The sequence below is a fragment of the Cavia porcellus genome, unplaced genomic scaffold (assembly GCF_034190915.1).
Source record: "Cavia porcellus strain 051 isolate PalLab524CR breed Dunkin Hartley unplaced genomic scaffold, mCavPor4.1 scaffold_3, whole genome shotgun sequence".
Classification (NCBI taxonomy): domain Eukaryota; kingdom Metazoa; phylum Chordata; class Mammalia; order Rodentia; family Caviidae; genus Cavia; species Cavia porcellus.
Genome location: NW_026947486.1, coordinates 120,522,276 through 120,547,656, shown reverse-complemented (window position 1 = coordinate 120,547,656; position 25,381 = coordinate 120,522,276). Strand labels below are relative to the sequence as shown.

Here is a 25,381-nt window from a genome sequence, read left to right as displayed (position 1 = left end):
TTCTTGGCAAGTTGAAGGTCATGAGTTCCATCCCCAGTACCAAAACGTTTTTAAATTAAAACAATAAATAAAAAGTAGAAAAGACTACAGCATTGCTCAATGTGAAGGCCCTGGTTCCTCAGTACCAGACAGACAGACAGGAAGGGGAGGAGGCAGGGAGAGACGTTGGAGAAGGGGGTACTGATGCCCTGGAGCTTCTCCCTACATAGACGGGAGGGAGGGAGCAGGGAGAAGTGGTCCGAGGCGGGGTGCTGGACACAGCACCCTGCAGGGTGAGCTCGGGAGAACACGACCTCCCTCCGTGGAACACCTCTGGGGCTGCTGTCCAAGTCTCGCCCCCCTTCCTCTCCTCCAGCCACTGCTCCTGCCACCCAGCAGTGTATTGTATTTATCTCAGGGGCAGTTGGAGACAGGTCTCGCTATGGAGTTTACGCAGAACTGAAACTCATGCATGTACTGAAAACATGTACTAATACAAATATTTTTAAAGGGCTGGAACTAGCTTAGTGCAAAGGTCCTGGTTTCAATCCCCAGTGGCAGGGGAGGGGGACACCAGTGGTTGAAAGATGTCCCTGTCCCCGGGAAGGCTTGCTTTAGTGGCACCCAGGGCTAGATGGGGTTGAAGCAGAGGAGTGGCTTCCTGGCAGCCAAAGCACAGGGCTACTGGGGTCCTCCAGAAGCCAGGGTCAGGCTGGCTACCCCTCGTTTTCCTCCAAGACCCCCCAAGGAAGCCCTGGCCCAGGCTGAATAGGACACAAAGGATACAGGCCATGAGCAGAGAAAAGCCTGACCCTGCCACCACCATCAGCTCAGTGCAGAGGCCAGGGAGGGGAGGCACCCTCCACTGGTGGCTGAGACTAGTCCCCTGCTTCCCTCCCTCAGCTTACCTGGGAGCAATGGAAGGGTGAGATGGGGGCTGTGACAGTAACCTTAAGGAGGCGTAGCTGGAGAAGCTCCACCTGGCCTCCCTCAGGAAGGTGGGTTGGCCTTGGGGACCACAGCCTTACATGCTCATGCCCTCCTCTCCGGGACGTCTGCAGGCACAGGATGGGACTAGGTGTGGCCAGGGCTGGGCATGTGGGATATGACTGCTATATGACCCTGGGTCCAAAGTGGGCACAGGTGACAGTCGTGTGACGCTGTGAACGGATGCACACTGCTAACTGCAGGAGCGCTTCATCTCAATAAAAACTGACTTTATTAAACACCTTCCTGTGCCGAGGCGCTCCAGCACTGATGTGTGTACTTCTTCACGGACCAGGATGTGGAGACACGTGATGCCACGCTACCTCCCAGGCTCACCGGATCTGGCGTGGGGATGAGGGGTGGGAGATGGGAGGTGAGCAGGCTGGCTGGCACACCACATCCTGCCCTGGACCGTCCCGCCACGCCCTGGCACACACCGTGTACTTGTCCCACTTCTTCTCCGGGTCGTAGGGCTCCCAGCGGCTGGCCGGGAAGATGTGCTTGTTCTTCTCGTACCAGCTGCGCAGCACCACCTTGCCGGCGTGCGACTGGCGAAGAGACAGCTCGGCTGAGACAGCTGCTGGGGACAGCTCAAGCCACCACCCTGCCCAGGGTCTGTCCCCAGCACCTCATCCTTCTCCACAGTGGCATCACTCAGCAGCCGCACATCATCATGAACGTCAAAGTTGAAGAGCGGCCCTGCGGGAAGAAGGAGCTGTCCCGGGGACCTGCCCCCAAGGTCACGTGGCCACCCCAACTCGACCTGCTGGGCGGCAGGCACTCACCACTCTTCCCACGTGCCTTGGTGACAATGAAGTCGTAGAAGCTGTGATGCTAGGGACCGAGGAGGGGAGGCCAGCTCAACACCCATCCCAAACGCTGTCACCCACTGCACCCCAGGCTCCCACCCAAGGCCAGATGCCAGCAGTGCCCAGCGGGTGGCCCAGAGTCACAGGACTCACATGGGGGATGATTAAGTCTTCCTTGATGTACATGAGCTGCTCCACCCCTGCCGACCTGAGGGAGACAGGAGGCACGGACAGGTAGGTGGACAGACAGACGGACGCCACCCTCAGTCCACAGCAGGTAGGGAAAGTCAGCTCAGTGAGCCAGGGACACATATCAACTCAGTGCGTCCCCCTCTGGATCAAGGTGCCAGGCAGGAGCCCACCTCAGCACAGGGGCAGGAGGGAGGGAGCAGCAGGCACGCTGTCTGGTGGCCACGTCACATCCGGCCTGAGCCTCTGCACACGTACACGCTCACCTGAGCTCGCTGAAGTCCTTGCGCAGGATCTCAAGAGCTTTCTGCAGGAACTGCTGCACGGTGTTGCCTTTCTTCATCTGCAAAGTGAGGAAAGAAGTGGGAGCCCGAGAAGCACTCAAGAGCCTGCTGGCCCCAGGCCCCGCACAGGGCCTACCTTGACTGTCCGCCGGTGCCCAGAGCCGTCCCAGTAGCTGAAGGTGATCTCAATCTCCTCACCTACGGAGCACAGTGGCCATTCAGTTCCCTGTGGCTGGCACTGGAACCCCTGCCCTAGCCTCTGGAGGCCCCAGCAGCACCCCACTCACTCTTGATCTTCTCCTGCTTGGCCTCCCACTCCTGCCGAAGCTCCTCCCGCAGCCGGTTCTCCTCCTCCTGGAAAGGACATGGCACAGCAGTGAGGCACAGGGCTGTGGCCCACCACAGCCCCAAGGGCAACAGCGGCAATGGCGGCCCTTACCTCCCGGTCTCGGTCAGGCAGGAAGCTGGTGTCCACATCAGGGTTCTTCCCTAACTTCCTTTTCTTTGTGGTAACCTCTAGGGTACAACCAAACAACAGTTTAGCAACAGGCATCGTGCTGCACGCCTGTCATCCCAGCACTCAGGAGGCTGAGGCAGGAGGACAGTGAGTTCCAGGCCAGCGTGGGTTACACACTGAGACCCTGTATCAAGAAACAAAAAACAAACGAACACAAAAGCAACCTAGGTATTACTCTGAAAAGGTTTTTAATCTTCTGAACTGCTGAGCCTCCTAAAATGAGGCCCGCAGGGAGAGGGGCGCCCACCCAGCACGCTCAAGTCCTCATCCCAGGCCCGCGCAGCCTCGAAGAGCAGCCCCACCACATGGTCCTCAGAGATGTGAACCAGACCACTGCTGGAGCTCCAGAAGATGCAGGTCACATTTTAGGTCTTGGTCAGGCACTACACGCCATGGGAAGTTCACCTGTTCATAGTCAAAACTATGGGCAGAGCTTGGCATGGTGGCACACACCTGTCATCCCAGCACTCAGGAGGCTGAGGCAGGAGGACTGCTGAGTTTGAGGCCAGCCTGAGTGACATAGTGAGGTCAGGGCCTGCCTGGACTACAAAGCAAGTCTGTCTCAAATAATAAAAAAAAATTTCTAAAACATCCCAGGCCTTATACACAGTGAAGCACCACTCTGCCACAAAGACAGATAAAACTGAGTCATTTGTAGAAAAATGGGTGGGCCCTGAGACCACAATGTGAAGTAAAATACACTACACACACACACACACACACACACACACTTCAGTATCACACCGTTTCTTTCTCTTCTACAAAAGACCTAATATATAAAATGCAAACATGTTAAAGATATAACAAGCAGCAGAGAGATCAGAGATCTTTCTCTAAAGAGAAGGGGATCAAGAGATGAGGGAGCAAGAGGGAGGGAGGGAATGGAAGGGGCGAAGGAAGAATTAAGTTATGTCATGTGCGCAGAACAGCTCCCACAGGAACAGAATCACAATGAACTGAATACAAGCATGAAAACCAGGCGTGCTGGTGCACATCTGTCATCCCAGCACTTGGGAGCTGAGGCAGGAGGATCACTGTAAGTTTGAGGCCAGCCTGGCCTACATAGTGAGTTCAAGGCCAGCCTGGACTACACAGTGAGACCCTGTCTCAAAATTTAAAAAAAAAGAAAGAAAGCATTCCAGGATGCTGGGAAGATGGCGGGTTGACAGGTAGCAGGGTGGAGAGCCTCTCTGAGAAAAACAACTCAGATGCTGGAATCTAACACCATGGAGAAGAACAGATGAAAGGAGAGGGGTTCTCAAGACCCAGGAAGAAACTGAAGAAAAAGAAAAGAAGAAAAACATGGACAAAAGGCTAGAACCAGACACCCTCTCACCAGAGCTGGTCCCACGATGTGCTGGGTGCCTTGGATGAGTCACAGTCGTGCTGAAGTCGCGGTTGGGCCAAAATCAGGGGTTGGTGAGCCCAAGGTCCTTAGAAGAAGGATTCAGCGCAATGGAGAGCGGAACTAACGTGGAGAGCTACACTAACCCATGGTGACTGCTAGAAATTGGGTCCCGTGAACGGGCAAATGGCTGGATGACATATTAGAGTTGGACAGGATGGGCCTGAATCTGGAACCACAGTGGCATCAATCAGCCACTCCTGGCCCAAAGAGGACTGGTGGGATCTGCTTGGGCTGGGTCACACCCCTGGTGGGGACCCAATAGCCAGGGAGGAAAATGTCCCAAACCTGTGATGTCTGCCACAGCACAGCCTAATATGCTGAAGACAGTCGCAGATTGACTGGCTCAGAGAAGAGGAGCCAGCCTACATCATCCCTGCGTGTACCCCAGAAAACAGCAAACTAGAGAGGGCAGCAAGCCCCTAGCCAGCATGCTACAGAAAAGCCATAGGCAATACAGAAAGGGCCTGAAACCGGCACCACACACTTGTCTGAAAGAAACCAGATATATGACAAGAGACAGAAACAAGAAAAAGCCTCCAGCCACTGACCCAGAGAAAATAAGTCCAGGAGAGGTAAATACAGAAGAGATCAAGGGCATCAATCATGCAATATCAGACACAGCATCAGCAGACATAAAGAAATACCTTCATGACCTCATAGATGAACTTAAAAGTGAAACTCTAATTCAAGTGAAGCAAGACATAAAAAGATTAATAAAAGAAATGCTAAGCACCTCTCAAGAAGACACAGATGGAAGAACAGAGGAGCCTAGAAAAAGGAGAGAAACCTTTGATGAAGCATATAAACAAAATCTAGAATACATGAAACAGATCCAAAAAGATTACCAGGAAAATAAAAACTTCATTGAAAGCTGGCAAAATTCCTTGACAGAAACTAAAGTCAGACTTTCAAAACTTGATGACAGATATGCAATGTGTGATCTTGAAAGATCTCTTAAAAATAACAAGGAACCAGGAAGTAAAAATACAAAGGCTAGAGGACCACAAGAGGATCTAGAACTTAAGAATAAAGAAGGTGAGTGAAGAAACAGGAGTAAACACAAATGATATACAAAGGCTATTCCCAGAAATAATTAAGGAAAACTTCCCAAGCATAGGAAAAGGAAATGATATTCAGATATATGAGGCATACAGAACTCCAGCCACCTACAACCAAAACAGAGCTACACCCAGGCATATAATAAGATCCCAGAAATCCACCACAAGAACAGAGTACTGAAAGCAGTCAGAGAAAAGTAGATCACCTGTAATGGAAAACCCATCAAAATCACAACAGATTTCTCAACAAAAACAATCAAATCAAGAAGATCTTGGAGCAAAGTATTCCAAGCCCTGAAAGAAAATAATCTCCAATCCAGATTGATGTACCCTGAAAACTCTCTCTCAAAATTAATGGAGAGGGGCTGGGGATTTAGCTCAGTGGCATAAGCGCCTACCTTGCAAGCAGGCAGTCGTGAGTTCGATCCCTGGTACCGATAAAAATGAAAAAGACAAAAATAAAATAAAATAAAACAAAATAATGATGTCTAAGGAAGATACTTATCTGAGGGGAAAGAAGTAGGAGACCTATAAGACGTCTTGAAAGATATGAAGATGAAGTCACTAGGGTCTGGAGCAAAGCTGTGCAAAAGGAAAGCTGTCACTAGAGTTCATTACCACAGAAATTTTTCTGCAAATCCAACAATACTAAGAATTAAATAGGGGCTGGGGATTTAGCTCAGCGGCATAAGTGCCTACCTTGCAAGCAGGCAGTCATGAGTTTGATCCCCGGTACCGAGAAAAAAGAAAAAAACAAAAAAAAAAATTAATGGAGAAACAAGCTGTTTCCATGACAAAGAGGAACTGGGGGAGTTCGTGACCACCCATCCAACCCTACAAAAAATACTGAAGGACAAAAGAGAGAGAGAGAGACAAACTCACCAGGATTCCAGCAACAGTAGTAGAGAGGCCTCAATGAACAGGGAAGACAGTGGAATGAAGGAGAAAAGTAGACAACCAATGGCAGAAAAATAGCATAGCAGAGATGAGGCAGAGAAGACTGGCTATAATCTCTAACACAGATGGCCTTGATACAGTAACCAAAAGAAACACAGGCAGAGTAGATCAGGAGAAAGGGTCCAACCAGATGCTCTGCATAGGAAATACAATCTACCTGAAAGAGGGTTAATGAACCAAAAGTCAAAGATGAGAAAACAATGCTCTATGTGACAGGGAGCCAGAGAGAAATAGGGGCAGCTCGTTCGGCAGATGCAGATAGGTTGGAGAGTCATGACACTTTTGTGCAGTGGAGAACTACTCAGCTAGAAGGAAGGAAAACCTTGAGGCTTTAGTAGGTAAAGGAATACGACAGCTGAAGATCAAGCTCAGGGATAAAAAGGTTCAGATCCACTTAGGTAGATAGTGGGTTGCCCCCTAATCTAAAAACTAAAGGAGTCAGTGGGACCCAAAATGTACAAAGCACCCTGAGAAAGGGAAAGCGGGAGGAATTGTCTAAAAAAGGAAGGCAGAGGACATTGTTAACAGTGTATCACGATTTAAAAGCCACATTAGTCTTATCCCTCTGTTTAGTTTGATTTTATTCTGTTCCAGTCTGTCTACTCGTACTAGATTTGAGGGCACAGACAGCTATCCCCAAAATATCAGGATATACTATGGTAACTATTTTTAATTTCCTATTAACCTGAAGCCCTGTATTACTTACACTGTCTTACTATGACTGATCTTATTTGAATCTGGTTTGTTAGATCGTTGTATTGTCTTGACTGATTATATTTGAATTTGGTATGCTTGATAGTATCAAGTCTAAGAGTAGAGGCAACTACTCTGAAGATGACAAGATGCAGTAGGATACCCATTCCGGTTTGATTATTAACTGCTTTTGAAGTCCTATAATGTCTCCAATGTTTTGTTTTTATTAATATTGCTATATAGTGCTATGTTCAGTTATATTATGCCTGAGGATATAAACAATTCTATTGAAAATAACAAGAGACATCATAGTAACTACTGTAGATCACCTAATATTTTGGTTTTATATATCTTTCTCGTGTCGTGTTTTTCTAGGAATTTGTTTTGTTTTCTTATTTTGATTTGTTTTTCCCTCTAATACAGAAAGAATAGGTATACATGTAGAGATTCACACATGTGTAGAACCTCTAAACAGTTTACAAGAATAGATTATATGATGCACGATGTAATGAACAGATACTCTGAAGAAAATGAAACGCTAAGATACCCAGTGCTAATTCCATAGTGTCATGATACAAAGTCTAGTAATACTATTATCCTCTGTCCAGAGTGATATCAGTCTGTTTTCTTTTATTTAATTTCAACATACTTAAATGTATGGACAGCTGTTTTGAGGAGACCGAGAGACACTATGGCAACCATTGTTAACGCCCTTATTGTCTTTTTTTTTTCTTTTTTTTTCTTTTTTTTTTTTTTTTTTTTGTCTTTCTGAGATAGGGTCTCGCTGTGCAGTTCAGGCTGGCCTTGAGCTCACTTTGTAGCCCAGGCTGGTCTCAAACTCGTAACAATCCTCCCACCTCAGCCTCCCGAGTGCTGGGATTACAGGCGTGAGCTACCACACCCAGCTTGACGTCCCTATTTTCTTGAAAACCTAAAATGCCTTCATCATCCTGTCCTGATCAGTTTAGTACCCTTTTTGTTCGGTATGAATTCACTGTGTGTGAAGATATGGACAACTATTTGGAAGGAAACAAGAGACAATGTGATAGTAAAGATCTCTGGTGGTCTTGCTTTGAAATCTGTGTTTCTTAAATTGTTTTCTTATGATCTGCTTTGTTGTGTTTTGTGTCTGTTTAATTTTACCCCCTTTAAAATTAAAAAAATTGAAACAAAAAGAAAGAAAGCAGTCCATCCCTGCCACTGTGCCCCCACGGGACACCTGCCCTGATCCAGATGAGACTCCACCAGGAGATGGATGGTGCCCTCCATAGCTCTGCCAGGCACAGTACAGGTGTGTGGTGCTCAGGGGTGCCAGGCTACTCTGGCTTCGCTCTACAGCCTTCCCAATTTGTCCCTGTTAGCTGAGGCCTGGCGTGGCCACTGAGCTCTGTAACTATGTGACTGGTGACACAGATCAAACCAAATCAGTGATTCAGTGAGGACACAGGCTGAGCCTTTGCTGCCAGCCTCAGTGGTGGTCCTAGAGCTGGTGGTTTCTCGGTCGGCCTGGCTTTGGCTCCCTGAATCCCCCCACCCCGGATGGCCCAGGGCCCTGCACTCGCCTTCCCTTTCCAGCTCTTCCTCGTCCACAGGGACCTCCTCCTCCTCTTCTCCTCCCTCCTCTTCCTCCTCCAACGTGAAGGACAGACTCGAGATCTTCCGCTTGGCCTCCTTCTTGCGCTCCTTCTCCCGCAGCTTCTCCAGCTTCCTACCAAGACACGGTGGCTGTCATGCCCATGTCCCTGACCTGGAGTTGCCATACGCTCAGCGTGGGGCCCACGAGTTCAGCTGGAGGGGTCCAACCATCCTGGGTCACCATGAGGTCACAGGCAAGGCTCTGATTATGACACAGGAGACAGACAGAAACATGGGGTAGTGACATGAAGAGGACAGAGCATGCAGACCATGTGGGCACCCAAAGAAAGGAGAGGGCTTGGGAGCATGAGCCACCTTCACGAGGGCCAGGAAGAGAAAAGACAAACCAGAAAGCTGACAGGGCCACTTTGAGGCCCAAATGAGAAGCCACCCTCATTCCCAAGCAGGAAATGGAACTCCCACCAGAACAGGAGTAGCCTGAGTCACCTCTGGAGCCCACAAATATGAGCTGTATGTGAGGGGCACCAGAAAAGGGAACAGGAGGGGACAGGAGGGAGTGGGAGAAGACCTACAGCTGCAGCTCCTTCGACTGCTCCTTCTTAGCCAACTGCTTCTCTCGCTCCTTCACCAGCGCCTCCTGTTTGGCCTTCATGTCATTCAGTGTCACGAGGCCTGCGAGGAAGCACTGTGTCAGAGCCAGTGAAGGGGCAGTCTTGTGCCCAGGACAGGGTGGTCCATGTGTTCTGCTCACCCACAGTGCTGGACTTGAGCTCTGCTTCCACGGCATCATAGTGTGCTGAGAACTTCTTATCAATGTTGGATTTCATGATATTCTCCTGCAAGAGAAAGCCTGGCTGTGAGGGATACTGCCACCCTCCTGGAAGCCACAGCTGCCTGTTCCTGTTGGGTTCCCATCATAGGTGTGCCCTAGGACATGCTTCAGTGTGATCTTGGAAGAAGCTATGGCCCCTGTCCTTGGTCATGGAAGGCTCTTCAGTGCTAACCTCGGACTGCTGGCCTCTAAGCTGCCCCTCCTGAGACCCAAGCCAGGGGTGTCAGGAGAGGACAAAATGGAACAGGGGGGGGGTGTGAAGGGCCCAGCATCTCCCTGAACCTCGGGCCTGCCTCTCAAGCCCAGATACTGCCTGAACCCACTCAAAGGTGTCCCCCTCCAGTCCCCCTCCATCTACAGTACCATACAGGTACCCTTCTAGCCAAGGCCTTCAAAAGTGGCCAGCAAAGAAATGCATCCTCCAGTCTGGCATGGTGGTGCACAGCTGTCATCCCAGCTCCCCGAGGCTGAGGCAGGAGGATCACCATGAATTGGAACCCAACCTGAACCACAAAGTGAGTTCAAGTCCAGCCTGAACTATATAGTGAGACCCTGTCTGAAAACACCAAAAATTAATAAAAAAAAGAAATCCACCTTCAACTTGTAGGAAATCCCCACTGAGATGGGCTGGGGCTGAGGGCGCACTTGTGCCTCAAGGCTGCCTGCTTGGAGGTTTTCCCACTTAGCTAAGAGCCTGAGTCCCTGTGAGTCCTGGGATCTTCCAGCCTTGCGACATCGCCGGCCATCCACGGGAGCCCCGAGGGAACCACCGGCTCCGCGAGGTCCAGGGAAGCACTCCCTGCGCCCGCCCCAAGCACCGAGCGCTGGACAGAGGCGCCAGTAGCACCAGGGAACGTCGATCACTCCATCTCGCAAGGGCCTGGCACACGCTAACTGCCTCGGACCCGGCCCTCCCGTGGGCCCATTTCACAGATGAGACCATCGCCAGAGCGCCAGGGTGCCGGCTTCTGCTCTGGGGACTCCCAGCCCGAAGCCCGGGGACACCGCCGAGACCGCGCGGCGCGCATGCTCGAGGCTGCTCGGCCCGACCTCCGCGATCCGCTGCTTCATTTGCTCCATCTGCTCGCGCTGCTTCTCCCGTTTCTTCATCAGGTGCATGGCGCGGCCCGCCTCGCTCGCGGCGCCCTTGTACTGAGCCATAGCGGTGGCGGCGGCAGTGGCGGCGGCGGCAACAGTGACAGCAGTGGGACCGAGTCTCGGTGGCGGGCGCACAGTCAGCTGACACCCAACGTCCTCCCGCACCTTCCCTTCCCGCCCCTTCCCTCCACGTGACGGCGACCGCCCCGCCCCTGAGTGTGACGTCCCCGGCCCCGCCCCCGCCGGCTCCGCCCCCGCCGGCGCCAGGGCCGGGCGAATCTAGCATGGCCTCCCAAGCTTCCTCGTCGTGGCCACGGAGACTGGCTCCCTGGCTTCGGGCGCTGGCCTGCAGCGCCCCCTATTGCGTCCTGAGGCCCCAAGGCAGGGTCCTCCCCACTGGGGCTTGTTGATCAGCTTCAAGCAAGCTCCTGGTTTCCTTCGGAGGAGGCGGGTCCAGTTCCTCCAAGGACATCTGACCGGCTATGCAGGCCAGACCCAACTCCCCAGACTCCCACGCTGGCCCTCGGTGACTTCTGCCTCCGTCCCCTCACTGAGGCCAGCCCCGTGTCCCCACCTCCCTACATGGGACCCTAAAGGATACAGGTGTGGTGCCAGGCACTAAGCCAAAGCCCCAAAGCAGAAGGCCAAGTCCCTGTGGGGCACCTCACTTTATGGAGAGGAATCTAAACACCCAGGCTCAGGTTTCAACACGGTTTATTGGGAGGTTTTGTTTTCTGTGAAATATACTAGAGATGGGGGAAAGGGACACATTCACTTTGCAGGGATGGCATGGGGTGGGGCGCACTGCGCTTGGGCGCATTTGCATTTGCCCACCTCCTCTCGCTTGACGCACCTCTCTTCTCAGCAAGGACCAGAGAACACAAACACAAGGACAAGGAATGAAAACAGTGAGCTCAACCTCCAACAGGGCCACACCAACGCCTTTTCCCCTCCTCTCCAGGTTGGGGGCTCTGACTTGGGGTGGGAGTTGGTTAATAAATTAGAATAAATTATGGGGGAGGAATGCAGTTTGTGCTGGGAGGGCCCCTTCTCTCCAACACACAGGAGAGCTGGTGGGGGGAGGCAGGGGGCATCTCCAAAGGCCACTACAGCAGGGTAAGAGCGGCGGGGGCAGAAGTCAGCTCTCCTCCGCGTCCTTCCCAAACACAGCAGAAGAGTTACAGGTCGGGGAGACACACAGGAAGAGGAATCCTCTTTTCCTAGAACAAGGAAGGGCTGAGAATGAGGACGTTATGTAACCCCCATCTCCCAAACCATCGCTAAGGTTAAGGATTTGGTCAGTGAATCAGTGAGGGGGTGACAGGAATGTGGGGCAAGCAGAGGATGCCGGGAGCAGGGGTGCCCAGCCACACATCTCCCCAGCCCTGAAGGGGAACAGACACTGGAGTAGGGGCAGCAGGAGCTGGGGCAGGAGCCAGCGATCACTGGTCCGCTTCTCCAAAGACATCGTTCTGTTTGCGCTTCATGTTCTCAAAGTCAAAGGCCGAGCCAGCCATGCGTTTGTAGATGTCTTTGATGTCATTGCAGGTGGTCTCAAAGTGTGTGGTGGCATCATAGGAACAGGAGCAGAACACCTGAAAAGAGCAGGCCCAGGGCCACAGTGACTGGAGAAGGGTCTGGGGGACAGCTGGCCGGGCCAGGGCCGGAAGCTGCTTACCTGGCTCTCAGAGCCGTCATCAATGGGTTCATACAAGTCGCTGATCGCTACGAATCTGGGGGTAGGTAGAGAGCACTTGTGTCAGACCCTGCAGAGGCAACCCCCAGCTCCTGCCCCACCCTGGGTGCAGCCCAGCCCCTCACTTCTGGTCAATGGGCTCCAGCAGCTCCAGGGCCGGTCCGACCTCCTTCTCGGGATCCTCGGTCTCCACTGTGGTGCTGGCGATGGCGACGTACTTGCCTTGCGCGGCCACATTATGTGCATAGGAGATCATGCACACGTAGATGTCTGCTCATGGAAAGTGCCCTATTGCCATAGGCCAGGGGGACCTCCTTCCCCCGCTGCAAATGTCCCATGGCTTCACTGTGCAGCGGCCCCCAGGGACCAGATAGAGGATCAGGCATCCCCACCCAGCAACATCGAGGCCGGAGGATAGGCACTCGGATTGGCCCTGTGGGTGAGTGCATAGCCCATGGGCTCCCAAGGAGGCGGGGCCTGGAACCTGGGGCTTTGGAGGCTGTGCCCAAGGGCTGCGCCCCAGCACCTTTCTCTCCCCCTCTGCCTCGTGCCCTTCCCTTCTCTGGCCCTTTGCTCTTCCCATCTTAAAGCTGCAGGGACCCAAATGAAAATGGTCCTCCTTGTGTTGTGGGTATCAGGGGTTGGGTCTCAGCCACAGCAAGGTGACTGACAGGGCATCCAAGCTGTCATCATCATGGCAGGGGAATCTGAGTCAGGTGTCAGTTGCTGGGACCAAGGCTGGGGAGGATAGACACAGCAGCCCGGGGACAGGGCACAGTGGCAGTAGGCTGCGGGCTCCCTACCTGACTTCCGGTTGACCTGGTTCTGAGGGATGATGATTTGGCAGGAGTTGGCATCATTGGTGTTCTTGATGGGGTGACTGAGAATACAGATGATACGGATGACCTGGCCAGCCTTTCGCACACGGTCCGGGATGTAGCTGGGGTCACAGATCAGCTGCTTGCAGCGGGCCACCTGTGAAGGCACCACGAGGCCTTGCTCCTGCTGGGTCACCCCTTACGTCAATGGTCACTCACTGAGCCCCCAGGGATGGCAGGCAGCTCATGGCAGCAGGGTCCTCCTCTATCACTGTCACCCTGCCCTCAGCTCAGGGTGACGAGCCTGGCACACAAGGCTGGGTGGCCTCATTGCTGAGACACTGTGATCAGGTAGATTTTCTGGACCACAGTTATACGGCATGGCTCCTGACAACACAGAGCCCCTAGGGAGGTGACCTGCTCCTGGGGCTTACCTCTCCCTCGGACTTCACGCCCACCACCTTGCCATTCTCCATGATGATGTCATCCACAGGCTTGTTCAGCATGTATGTTCCTCCATAGATGGCACTCAGTCTGCAGCGGGGACAGGGACAGTCGTCCACTTCCCAGAAAATGAACAGGAGCCAATTCCACTGCACCCTCCCTACTGCCCCACCAAGGTCCAGGCGGGCAAAGTCAGCAGAGCTGCTGTTCATCCCAGCTGTCACAGTACCAAGCTGGAACCATCTGAGTACTCTCTCTCCTCCCTAGATCCCCCTCAGAAGAGACTACGAAGGGCTGACACAAGCCGTAATGAGGGGGCAGCTCCAGATGACAATGGCCCAGGAGACCAGCACTGAAGACACGGTAGAGAAGAGCTAACTCCCAGCTAAGCCCTGCTTAAGGTTCCTGGCCTTGGCCCAGCCCCATGCCACCAGGAGATGAGCAGGCCACGTTCCTTAGCCAGTGCTTCAGTGTACTAGGGCTGGGTCCCTGTCCCCCAATTCAGCCTGCAATGCCCAGAAAGGCTCCAGGAGCCACTTCCACCCTCAGCCTCAGTTCCACCCAGCGATGCCACCTGAAGAGAGCTGCGTCCTCACCTGGCAAAGCCCTGGGGCAGCTCGCCGAGGCCATAGAGTGGGTACAGATACGGGCTCTTGCCATACCGGGCCAGGGACTCACTGTACAACTTGATGCGGTTGATGGTCTCGAGACAGGGCTGTTCTAGGTAGCTGGGGAGAGCAGAGAGGGAAGACTCAACAGAAGCACTCTGCTCACCCCTCCCCAGGTGCCTGGTCTGCTAAGATAGGTCAAGTGGAGGACACAGGGAGGGACATACAGGTGACAGGTGAATCTGGGTACCAGGGACATGCGGATGGGCAGAGGGAGCAGCAAGCAGGTAGAGGGAGGACAGGAACAGGCAGGCAAGGGGGCGCCAATCACACCAGCTTCCCCTCACTCATCAGTGCGGTAGAGAGCCAAGGCATGGCCAGTGAAGTCGATGACATCCTGGCCCAGGTCAAACTTCCGGTAGACGTCGCGCATGCTGGTAGTCTGGGGGTCCACACCCTCGAAGGTCTTGGGATCGTTCTCATCAAAGTTTGCCACGAACACCAGGAACTTGCGGAAGCGGCGTTTCTCAAACATGCCCATTAGATCTGGGGAGGGTGAGGAGACGCTGTGCATGTGCGAGTACATGAGGCCCCTGCCTGCTACAACAGCTCAGCTGGCCCAGGACCTGGTGTCCTCCCCTGTATGATAAGGGCCGAGGGCAGGACAGGGCCCTCCTGACCCCACTGCCTGGACACGTTTCCATGTTAAGTGGAGCCCTTGCCAAAGGCTGAAATCTGTGACACTCCAGGTCCCCTCCGTGGCCTTGCTACATGAATGCTTCTGTGCTGGCAACCTACAGTAAGAGACGGTAAGGAACAGTAGCGGACAGCAGAGAGCACAGAGTAGCAGGCCTCTGGTGACACCTCAAGAACAAAAGCATGAGGGGGGGCCCTGCCGTGGACAGCTGCCTCCCCCGCCTCCACACTCACTGGAAGCCAAGGCCTCGGTCTCCGTCGAGGGCACCTTGTAGATCTTGCCACCCTTATAGACAAAGCTACCTTCCACCACCTTGAAGTCCAGGTAGCGGGTCACTTCTGTGTACAGCAACATCTTTACCAGCTGCCCTGTAGGGATGGCATCGTCAACAGGGGCCCTGCCCTGTGTCCCCCGCCCTCCACGATAGCTCCTTCATCTCCCTCACCATTGGCCATGAGGAATTTGGGGATCAGGTCAACGTTCCAGTCTCGGCCCCGGCCCATTGATTCAGGGGGGCCCTCTGGCAACTGAAAGCGCTTATACAGCTGCAGTCAGGAAAGACAAAGAGAGAAACCGCATGGATTCCCGTTCTGCCCTACCCAGAAAACCTAGGCATGGCCCTGTGTGGGGGTCAGGGCAGCCTCACCTCCTCCAGGGGCGTGATGGACGAGCTCTCACCCCCGTAGTAGGGGTTCCGGTCCATGTGCAGCACCTTTTTCCCGTTCACAGACATGATCCCTGACAGGATGCATTCCTGGGGGAGGGGTACCGTGGGTGGTTAGCTTCCCCTGCCAGAGTTCTCTGGTGGCCCTGATCTGCTCTCCACCAGCAGCTGCCACAATGGACAGCTCCTTCCATTCCCTGGCTGCTGCAATTGGGGACAATGGCTTCATTTGGCCAGGCTCCAGTCTAACCTTGGTCAGCAAACAGATGACCCAGGAGAGAAGTATCAGAGGCTTTAGGGGGCCGGTGGCCAACAGACTTAGGGCATCAACATGCCAAGAAAGTCACCTGTGCACACCCACAGGGCTTGAGAATGCAGATGAGACACAATGAGCCACCAACAATCCAGCTCAACCTTAAAGGGTGTCCAACAGGGACATGCAAATGAACACAACACTTGAAATTGCAGGCCTCCCCTGGGCTGTTCTTTCTTCCAAGGAGCCACATCCCCTTGAAGGAGGGGTGTCTGGGCTGTAGGTGTCTGGCTTGGGCGGAGGGAGGTGAGCCTTAGGAAGAATGGGCGACGGGCTTTGAGAAAGGGGAAAGAAAACACCCTCCCCAGTCCCTGTTACCAGCCCAAGGACAAAGGCTGCTGACAGTACTCAGCCTCAGGTCTCCATGGGAAACCGGGGTGGGGTAGCGGGAATGTGGTCATTGCCCCCACTGCTGCTGCTTCTGGAACATTCCCTGGGTCCCCAGAAGCCAGGGAGGCAGTTTGCGGGCCCAGCTTGGCAAAGCCCCCAGACCCCAAGGCCTCCAACTCCATCGCTACTGAGCTTCCTGCAAGATGGGAGGAGATGCTGGGCAGGTGATGCGAGCAGGCAATGGATGGGTGGGGGCCGGGTAGGCGGGGAGCAGGAGGCACCAGATTGAGTTGGGGTGCGTTTACCAGTACAGCAGGCCGAGGCAGGGAGGACTGGAGGGGCCCGGGGCCAGGGTCAGGACTTGGGCCGGGGGAAGGAGATCCCTTCCAAGGAGACGGGCACGGCGGTGGAGGACAGCAGACAAGCCACAGGGTCGAGGGACGGGGTGGGCACGGCGCTGGCTTTTCAGGGACCCGAGCGGAGGATGGCGATAACGGGAGGATGGCCCGGCGGCCAGGGATGCATCATTGCTGCGATCACAAGGTGCAGGATGCAGGACCATGGGCACCGAGGCCGCACTTACTGTGAGACCGGTCCCCAGCACGATCACATCGTATTCCTCGTCCATGGTCAGGCTTTGGTGCCAGCACCGCTCGGCTGCTCCTCCTCCTTCACCACAGCAGCAGCTGCTGCTGCCGCCGCCGCCGCCGCCGCCGCACTGGACCAAAGATGGCGGCTCTGCGACCTATGCGCGACCCCTCCGCCACGTCAAAGAGTCCCGCCCCGCCCCGTGCCCCGCCGGGCCTGGCCGGGGCCACAGCCTCCGTAGCTCGCCTTCCTGAAGCGCCAAGGATGTCCGCGCCCCCGAGCGAGCGTGACGCCTCGGGCCTCGGACAACGGCCGCCAGACCAGGGCCCCGGGAGAGGCGTGGTGGGGCGGGTCGGCATCCGGTGCTGCGACGCTCGAGGGATCCTTGCGCGGGAGCCTCGCGCACCGCACCCCGCCCGCCCGGCGCGCCCCCGCCCCGCCCCGCCCCTCGGGAGCCTCCGAGCGCGATCCCGCGCGGGCAAGGGGTGCGCGCACCGCTGCAGCAGCCAGGGTGGACGTCCCCACCCCGCGACGCGAGAACTGCCATTGTCGCAGCGAGCGCTGCCGAGGCGCACAGGATGCAGCCTCGACAGCCTTCAGTACCCTCACTGGTTAGGGGCGCAGCGCGCTCAAGGCCCCAGCCTTGCCGGGCTCACAGTGAGCCCTTGAGTGTCTGGCCTTGGCCTGGCTCAGCTACATCCGGGCGCCTCCTCCGGCATCGCATCGCCAAGCCAGGCATCCTGCAGCCAAATGCACGCGCATACCCAGTGCCCTGGACAGAAATGAGCGACGAGAGGCCCAACACATGAGGACCCTTGTTTATTTTATTTGGAAGGAAACAACAGAACGTCCCAGCCTCCTACCAGGCACCCCTGATAATAACATGCCCGAAACCATTGCTCACACCCAGCACAACTGCCAGGGAAGTCAGTCCCTTCCCTCTGAGAGCACAGACAGGACCGCGCCCGCGCATGGCCAGCACAGGACCGGGCCGGGGGCCGGGGAGCTGCTGAGGCGGAAGGGGAAGCAGGCCTTCCACCCCCACGCCCTCGAGGGGCCCCAAGCTCGGGGCTGCCTGGGGTGGGCCATCTGCACAGGAAAGCACTATGAACAGCAAGGGGCGAGAATAAATAACAGGTGGCAGGGGACCCGAGAACCGCAGCGGGCAGCCCGGGGATTGGTCCACCGCTCGCAGGAATATGTACACCGTGTTGGGCCGGGCGGAGGGGGGGGGTGGGAAAAGGGGAGCCTCCATTCGCCCACCCCTCAGTCCCCTGCCACCTGCGGTCACACCATCTGGGTCATAGCGATGGTGGGCCCCTTGTGGTCATCGAAGCGATCCATGGTCTTGAGGCTGAGGATCATGTGCAGCCCGTAGGTGAAGATGAAGAGCATGAAGAGTGACGTGAGCAGCCCCATCCAGATGCCGGGGGAGAAGAAGCCCGCACAGTCGCTGGCGTAGGAGAACTGCCCGCCCGTCACGTTGAAGGCCTGGATCTGTGGGGTTGGGGTGCGTCAGCAGGGGCCGAGGGGCGGCCACAGGAGCGCCGCCCGCCCGCCCGCCCACCCCGCAGCGGCCGCACCTGGAAGTCCTGCAGGGTGACGTGCCACGGCGAGGGCTGCACGGTGGGCACCAGGAGGCCGCCCGCCTTGCTTCTGCTGCTCACGTACTCGCAGCGGAAGGAGTAGATGCTGGGCCCGGTGACCTGGGAGGCGTTGAAGGTGGTGACCGAGCCGTTGCTGTGGATCTCCAGGCGCTCCATGGTGAACCAGTCACGGGCGGACACCGGGTAGAAGCGGTTGGCCAGGATGAACCTGGGCAGCAGCGGCAGGGCAGCGGGGCGGCGGGCGGGGTCAGCAGGAGCCGCTGAGCCCCGAGCCACCCTTCGGCCCGCAGCCCGCCCGCAGCCCGGCCCCAGACTCACCGGAACGTCACCGTGGAGCCGAGGAGCCCGCTGTAGGTCAGAGAGAGTCTGGGACGGACGAGGCGCAAGAGCGCGTCAGGGGTCCAGAGTGGCTCAGAGGAGCAAGCACCCAAACCTGCCCCAACAAACTGCCCCAGGTCCCCGCAGCCCCTGACCAGGCAGGGTCCCCACTGGACGGTGGGGAAGTGCACCCCTAAGCGACCCCCCAGGGGGGTCATTCCGAGCTGCCAGGGAAGGCTTTCGGGTGAGGGCCGAGGAGACCCTGAATGGGAACCAGTCCCCCACCTCCAACAGTCCCCTGCTGACCCAGTCGCAGCAAGCACACCCTGTCCCCCACAGGGGTAGGAGGCCCCCGCCGTCCCCCTCACCCAGCCAGGGAGCTGTTCCAGAAGGATCCAGTGAGGTTGAGCTCCGGTGACCCAAAGGTGCGGCGGGTTAGGTCTTCCCGTCGGCCTTCGAACTCCACGGAGAAGTTCTGGGCCCAGAACAGGATCCTCGGGGCAGTGTCATTATAACTCACAGGCGGATGGATCACAGGTGACACTGCCTGTTTCTGGAGCAGCTGGCGACCTAGCCCCCCAGCAACCATGGCTACATCTCGAGTCACCTGGGTGAAGAGCCAGGACACCTCTATCAATAGGGGAGCACACCCCAACCCAGAGCTCACCCTCCCCACTGGCCACCTGGGGCCCTTCCCAGCATGCTGTCCCCATGGACCCCAGTAGGGCCTCCACACGCCGCTTCCCAGAGCCATGGGACATGTAGCACCCCAAGGACACATACCCGGGAGGGGCGGACTGCCGTGAATGCTGCTGTGTAGGAGATGTCTTCGGACTTGAGGGTGCTCAGCACCTGCCCAATCACCTCATCTGAGGAGTGGTGAGAGCAGGGCACCCAGTTACCACGTGGCAGCTTAAAGCAACTCCCCCACCCCTGCCTCTGGGGCCTAGGGACAGCCACTTTGTCCCCTACTTTAGCCTCCCTCCCTGGAATAGCTGTAGCCTCAGCCCCTAGCTCCCTGGCAAGGGGCCCAACCTAAGGGTGGCGGGAATGACTGTCACTCATAGCGGGGACAAATCCTCCTAATTGTTCTTTTTGGGCTTTTTTCTTTTCTTTTTTGTTTATTTTGAGACAGTCTTGCTAGGTCATCAAGGCTGGCCTCAATCTCATGATTCTCCTGCCTCAGCCGCCCAAGTGCTGGGATGACAGGAGTGTGCCACTCTGCTGGGTTTTCTTCGCCTAACTGTTCTGCCCAAGTGTTTCTGGTCTGTTAAGTCCCAAGTCCTGGGCACCTGCAGACAGAGGAGGGCCTGAGGGGGGTACAGACCAGTGTTCTCCCTGGGCCCACTCACCATTGCCTGTGAGGACCTCCCTGGGCGCCATCAGACCAGAGCTGCGGATAAGACACAGCATGAGAGCCGCACAGGGCTCGCTGCCCTCCCTTGGCCCACGGCCTGCCCTGGGGTTCCTGAGAGACCCCTGCTTGTCCACTTACCTCAGAATCTCCACCTAGAGCCCTGTGCCCTGACCTGAAGCCCTGTTACCTCCGCCACCAGCTCACCTGGCTGTGTAGGGCAAGCGGATGAGCAGTAGGGCGGGGAGGCTGGCATTGAGCTTCAGCTCCCGCAGGGTGGCCAAGTCCACGTGCAGCGGGCTGGCACCCAGCTTCTCCTGCAGGTAGGTCGTCAGGGTGCTGACCGCGTACCAGTCGACTGCAGGCAGCACAAGCGAGGAGGGAGCCAGGTCCAGGGCATTCTGGGGGCAGAGGGAGGATAAAGGACTGAGCTGGAGGCCACATAGTCCCCACTGTAGTCAGAAAAGAGACTCCCCTGGGGCTCTTGACACTGGGACCCCAGGCCTTTCAATCCGCAAAGCCTGTATGGGGTGGCGGGCAGTCCCGTGTGTACGTATATGCAATGCAGGAGATTGAACCCAGAACCTCTACTCTATACTGAGCCACATTCACAGCACCCTCTAGCCTTTTCTAAGACAGAGGCTTACTAAGTCACTCAGGCTGGAGCACCTGTGCCTGGCCCAAAGGGCACTGTACTTACTGTGCTGAGAGAGGGAGCACAAAATGCCACCCAGGTCCTGGGATGAAGGGGATGCTCACCTCCAGGTTAGAAAAGGCGCTGTCCTGCTTATTTCCAAACACACCACCATATGCTGTGAAGTCCTCGATGCTCAGCTAGAGAGACAGAGAAGCAGCTCAGGCAGCCAGGCCAGGACAAGGGCCAGTGCAGGGCCAGTGCTGCCTCTGGCCCCACAACCTCTGTTCCAGCCAGCCCTGGTGCAAGAGGAGGGTAGGCCACAAGAGCCAGGTGGGAGCTTCAACCTTGTCCCCTGCACTCTCAGGCCAGGGTGACAATACAGGAAGACAGTCACGGGGCTGGACCAAGGCAGCCTCAAGAGCAAGAGTCAGCTGGAAAGAGGAACAGGAGGGAAGTGAGGAGGGGGCAGGGCAGAAGCGAGCACAGGCCACCTCCAACTGGGAAGCAAGGTTGGTGCAAGGGCCAAGCAATGTCCCGGGCGGACGGGATCCTTGCCAGCAAGTGACAAGTCCTGAACCCACCACATGTGGTGACACAGGCAAAGACTTTTGGGAGCACAGTGGTATATGTGGGCTGGTCAGCCAAGCTCTGCGGCCCACAGTAACCACAGCACGCACTACCCCCACTTCCACGACCTCTAGGTGTCCTTTAACTCCTGCCACCACTCCAGTCTCCTCTGGTTTCAACCACTTGGGTCAGATACCTCAACCTGCTGCCTGAATCTCACTGTTTAGTATACACACTTGTCCTGCTTCCCCACATGCTCACCAGGAACTCTGACCCTATGTGGATGCCTGTGTTATGCCCAGAGGGGTGGCTCACTTACTGGCTTTTTTCTTCTTTTGAGACAGGGTCTCACTCTGTAGTACAGGCTGGCTTTGAATTTGCAATGATCCTCCTGCCTCAGCCTCCCAGGTGTGCCAGCTGGGCAATCTTTACTCGAGTCCCTGTTCCAATACTGCCCATTTGGAACCCTCCTCACTTCCTGTTTCTGCGGCCAAACAGGCCCTTGCAGGACCACTTCCTGCTGCCCATGCCTGTCTCCCAAGTCGATGATGGCTCCCTCCCTCCCTCTTTAGTGATGCCTTCCCTGATCCCCCTCCTCAAACACCATGTCCTCAGCCACTACAGTGACACTGTGGCCCCTACCATCACAGCATTTACTGATAGTGCTCACAAGAGTGTCAGCTTCCCGAGGGCAGAGGCACAGGTCACTCTGCTATCGAGGCATCCCCAACACTCAATCCCTGTTACAGATTCACTGTGCCACCTTTGGCCAAGGAATGAATGACGGAAAGAATGCACAAACAGTGGCAGACCCCAAATAGATGTTTTATGTGGATTAGTATCTGTGCCTCCCAACCCCCCAAATAGGATCATTTACAAGATCATTTCATGGACCCAAAGACTGACAAAAGGTAGAACTATGACTGAGTTCCAGTCTCATTACATTTTGTTGTTTTTGGTTTTTTTGAGACATGATCTTGCTGTGTAGCCCAGGCTGGTCTTTGACTCTCAGCAGTCCCCCTGCCTCAGCCTCTGGAGGCAGGTTGGGATGACAGACATGTGCCAACACGCCCAGCTCTAATTACATATCTTACCACCTCCTGGAGGGACTAGATGCCAGCATGACCCCTGCCACCTGCCAGCACAACAACAGGGACTGTGCTGGGCAAACCATTAATGAGGAGTGGACAAGCAGAGGCTTAACAGCCTCTCAACCACCAGCCCCAAACACCAACGTCTATACACCTGCCTTGGGGACAGCAGCCTGGAGAGGAAGGAACACAGTGTGATGGTTACTAAGGTAGACCAGAGACAGGCCTGATGGATTCATGTGGAATCCCATGTGCAATCTCTAAATCATGGGACTCCAGCAAATCATTCCAGCCTACAAGCCTTATCTTCCTTGGCTATATGGCCTGGCTAATGGCATCAAATGAGCAGCTGCATAGGAAGCAATAAGTAAGGGATCATTTCCAGGTTACTCTCTACTACACTAAGAAGTCCAGTGTGTGACCTTGGGCAACAGCTTCTCTTCCCCAGCATCTCATCTGCAAACTGGACACTGTCTCCACCAGTGATACTAGAAATCATAACGTGGGGCTGGGGATTTAGCTCAGCGGCATAAGCGCCTGCCTTGCAAGCAGGCAGTCGTGAGTTCGATCCCCGGTACAGATAAAAAGGAAAAAGACAAAAAAAAAGTCATAATGTATCAGACAGGTGCAATAGCACATTTGCCTCTCAGCACTTGGGAGGCCGAGGCAAGAGGATCACCTCCAGAGTGATGCTCACTAATGCTACACAGTGACAACCTGTCTCAAAAAAAAAAAAAAAAAAAAAAAAAAAAAAAAAAACCAGGGGACTGGGGATTTAGCTCAGCGGCATAAGTGCCTGCCTTGCAAGCGCGTGGTCGTGAGTTCGATCCCAGGTATCGATAAAAAAAGAAACTATCAAAACCACTTGGTATTTTAGAGGTATCTGGCCTCTGCCAGCTTGCTTCGACTAATTAAGTTAGCTCTCAGCATACCACTGAAGCTTCTCATTCTTACAGGCCTTCCCAAGAGGACTGTCACACTGTCCCACAGCTGGAATGAGGTCACTTGGTCTTTCCCTAGAGAACGGGCGTGGACAAGGGGCTGCCTGCCTCCCGATGACCCCACGGAGCAGACTGGGGCAGCGCACCTTGTCCTGAAGGAAGAGCAGCACGTTCCGGGGGCCCAGCTCCAGGGCGGGGTCTAAGTAGGACGAAAGCTGCAGGTCGCTGGTGATGTGGCCCTCGTGCGTGTCGACCGCAGGAGCCCACAGGTCCCTGGCAGGGGACAGGAGAGGTGCTCTCATGCCTGGGCGATGATTTGAGAGCCGAGCCCGCTGGGCTCCTGTCTCCCCAGCGCGGCCGAGCTCTGTCACAAGCTGACTTGAGGCGAGCCCGCTGAGCGAGGGACGCAGCCCTCTGGGCCTCGCAGCACCCGCCGAGAGCAGCCCCGGACCGGCGAGGCTCCCAGCCTCCGCGGGCAGCGCGCCCCCCCCCAGCCCCGCCCGGCGCACTCACCGGTCACTCGACCACAGCACCAGCGGCACTTGCTGCTCTGAGGCCGCGGCTGCCACCGCCACTGCCGCCAGCAGCAGGAGTGGCCATGGCATGCGCCAAGGAACTAGGGTCCGCTGCGTCCCGGTCCGAATCCGAAGCGCCACAGTCGCCGCCATCACTGCCTCAGTCTCCACAGTCTCAGACGCCGGGCCTGGAAGATCAGATGACCTGTCGCCCCGCTGGAGCCCCGCCCCCCACCTCGCCATTGGCCTGGATGCAAGCCGGCTCCTGAGACTCACCCATGATTGGACCAGGTACATGACACTCATAGCCATTCCTCTTCATTGGTTGGCTGTACGGGTCGCAGGCACGCACGCTCCGAGCGGGGGGGGGGGCGGGGGCGGGGCCGAGCTCTACTGGCTCCCGCTGGGCTCCGCTTCAGCTGGGCGGGGCGACTACACACAGCCTACACCCAAACACTCGTCTTCCTGTTTTACTCTTTTTGCTCAAGACTGCAAAAGTAGCATCACCACTGCAGCCCCTTAAAAAGGAGGAGAGGAAAGGCCTGGGAATTTAGCACAGCGGCCTAAGCACCTGCCTTACAAACAGGCGGTCTTGAGTTCGATCCCTGTACCGACAAAAATGAAAAAGACAAAAAAAAAAAAAAAAAGGAGAGGAGAGGGTCTAGGGTAGTCTCGGGAGGGATGTGGCACTGACCAGGCTCAGGCAGGAGGGGTTCTGGAATGAACCTTCTGGAAGATAGTCCAGGGACAACTGTCAGTGTCGACCCCCATTGAGGCAGGCAGGCAGACCAGAGGCTGTCCCTAAGGTGCAATGCCAGCGTGAATTAGGGGACACAGTCCAGGTTTGTTCTTTTCTAAGACTTGCCTCACAGGGAAGAGCCTGGCAGTTGCTGTTTCAAAAAAGGAGTATCTCAGGGCTAGAGATTTAGCTCAGTCGTGTAAGCCCCTGCCTGGCAAGTGCAAGGTCATAAATTGGATCCCCAGTACCAAGAAAAACAAAACCAAAAAAAAGAGTGTGCCACGTTTTATTTTACTTTATTTGATTTTTGTCTTTTTCCTTTCTATCGGTACCGGGGATCGAACTCACGACTGCCTGCTTGCAAGGCAGGCGCTTATGCCACTGAGCTAAATCCCCAGCCCCGTGTATGCCACGTTTTATTTCTCAGCCTGGAGATGGTTGTAAATAAGATGATAAGACCCCTTCTTGAGCTCTCCTTAAGGGTTTGTATACTGATTAAGTTAGGAGGAAGTGAATTGATATCTGCAACTTCCTTTGAATGTACCAAAAATACAAAGGAAAGAGGGTAGGTTTCAGAGAGGTGTGCCATGAGGTGCCACGCTAAAATGTTAGTGACACCTATCTGAAACTAGTGCTGGGGATCCAACCTGGGCCTCCCACAGGGACAGCTCCCCCAGCAGGCACCACCCAGATCCTACGCTCTCTGTTAGTAGTTTTCTGTTCATTTATTTTGTTTTTTGAGACAGAATCTCGATATATAGTTCAGGCTGGCCTTGAGCTCACTATGTACTCTGGGCTGGCCTCCAACTTGTGGCAGTTCTCTTGCCTAAGCCTCCCAAGTGTTAGAATTACAGGTGTGCACCACCATGCCCAGATATTGGTACTAATTTTGAGACCCTCTCACTAAGTCACACGGGCTGAGTTTAGAGCTCACCATCCTCCCGCCTCAGCTTCCTGAGCAGCTGTGATTACAAGCTTCTTAAATTATCTTACTGTATTTTTTTTTTTTTGGTCTTTTTCCTTTTTATCGGTACTGGGGATCGAACT

The 25,381-nt window shown here is 55.3% G+C and overlaps 3 protein-coding genes across 3 annotated transcripts; all 3 read right to left on the bottom strand.

Moving 5' to 3' along the window:
• Positions 1-1,175: 1,175 nt before the first annotated feature.
• Positions 1,176-10,583, bottom strand: Fam50a (family with sequence similarity 50 member A). The gene is made up of 13 exons (XM_003462172.4): positions 10,360-10,583; positions 9,229-9,313; positions 9,050-9,149; positions 8,444-8,589; positions 2,688-2,764; positions 2,536-2,602; positions 2,385-2,446; positions 2,231-2,307; positions 1,929-1,983; positions 1,752-1,800; positions 1,595-1,665; positions 1,404-1,514; positions 1,176-1,307 (listed from the first exon to the last, which is right to left on the bottom strand). The coding sequence occupies exons 1-13, from the start codon at positions 10,468-10,470 to the stop codon at positions 1,299-1,301; spliced, it is 1,020 nt and encodes a 339-aa protein (XP_003462220.2). The 5' UTR covers positions 10,471-10,583; the 3' UTR covers positions 1,176-1,298.
• A 521-nt stretch (positions 10,584-11,104) lies between these two features.
• Positions 11,105-16,742, bottom strand: Gdi1 (GDP dissociation inhibitor 1). Its single transcript, XM_003462137.5, has 11 exons — positions 16,561-16,742; positions 15,317-15,424; positions 15,116-15,215; positions 14,904-15,038; positions 14,321-14,519; positions 13,962-14,093; positions 13,356-13,455; positions 12,907-13,078; positions 12,229-12,373; positions 12,086-12,140; positions 11,105-12,002 (listed from the first exon to the last, which is right to left on the bottom strand). The coding sequence occupies exons 1-11, from the start codon at positions 16,603-16,605 to the stop codon at positions 11,850-11,852; spliced, it is 1,344 nt and encodes a 447-aa protein (XP_003462185.1). The 5' UTR covers positions 16,606-16,742; the 3' UTR covers positions 11,105-11,849.
• A 629-nt stretch (positions 16,743-17,371) lies between these two features.
• On the bottom strand, positions 17,372-23,800 carry Atp6ap1 (ATPase H+ transporting accessory protein 1). The gene is made up of 10 exons (XM_003462139.5): positions 23,594-23,800; positions 23,227-23,353; positions 20,604-20,678; positions 20,052-20,245; positions 19,843-19,883; positions 19,274-19,359; positions 18,859-19,097; positions 18,491-18,538; positions 18,149-18,380; positions 17,372-18,062 (listed from the first exon to the last, which is right to left on the bottom strand). Exons 1-10 carry the CDS (start codon positions 23,746-23,748, stop codon positions 17,853-17,855), a joined length of 1,407 nt encoding a protein of 468 aa, XP_003462187.1. The 5' UTR covers positions 23,749-23,800; the 3' UTR covers positions 17,372-17,852.
• Between the last annotated feature and the right edge of the window lie 1,581 nt (positions 23,801-25,381).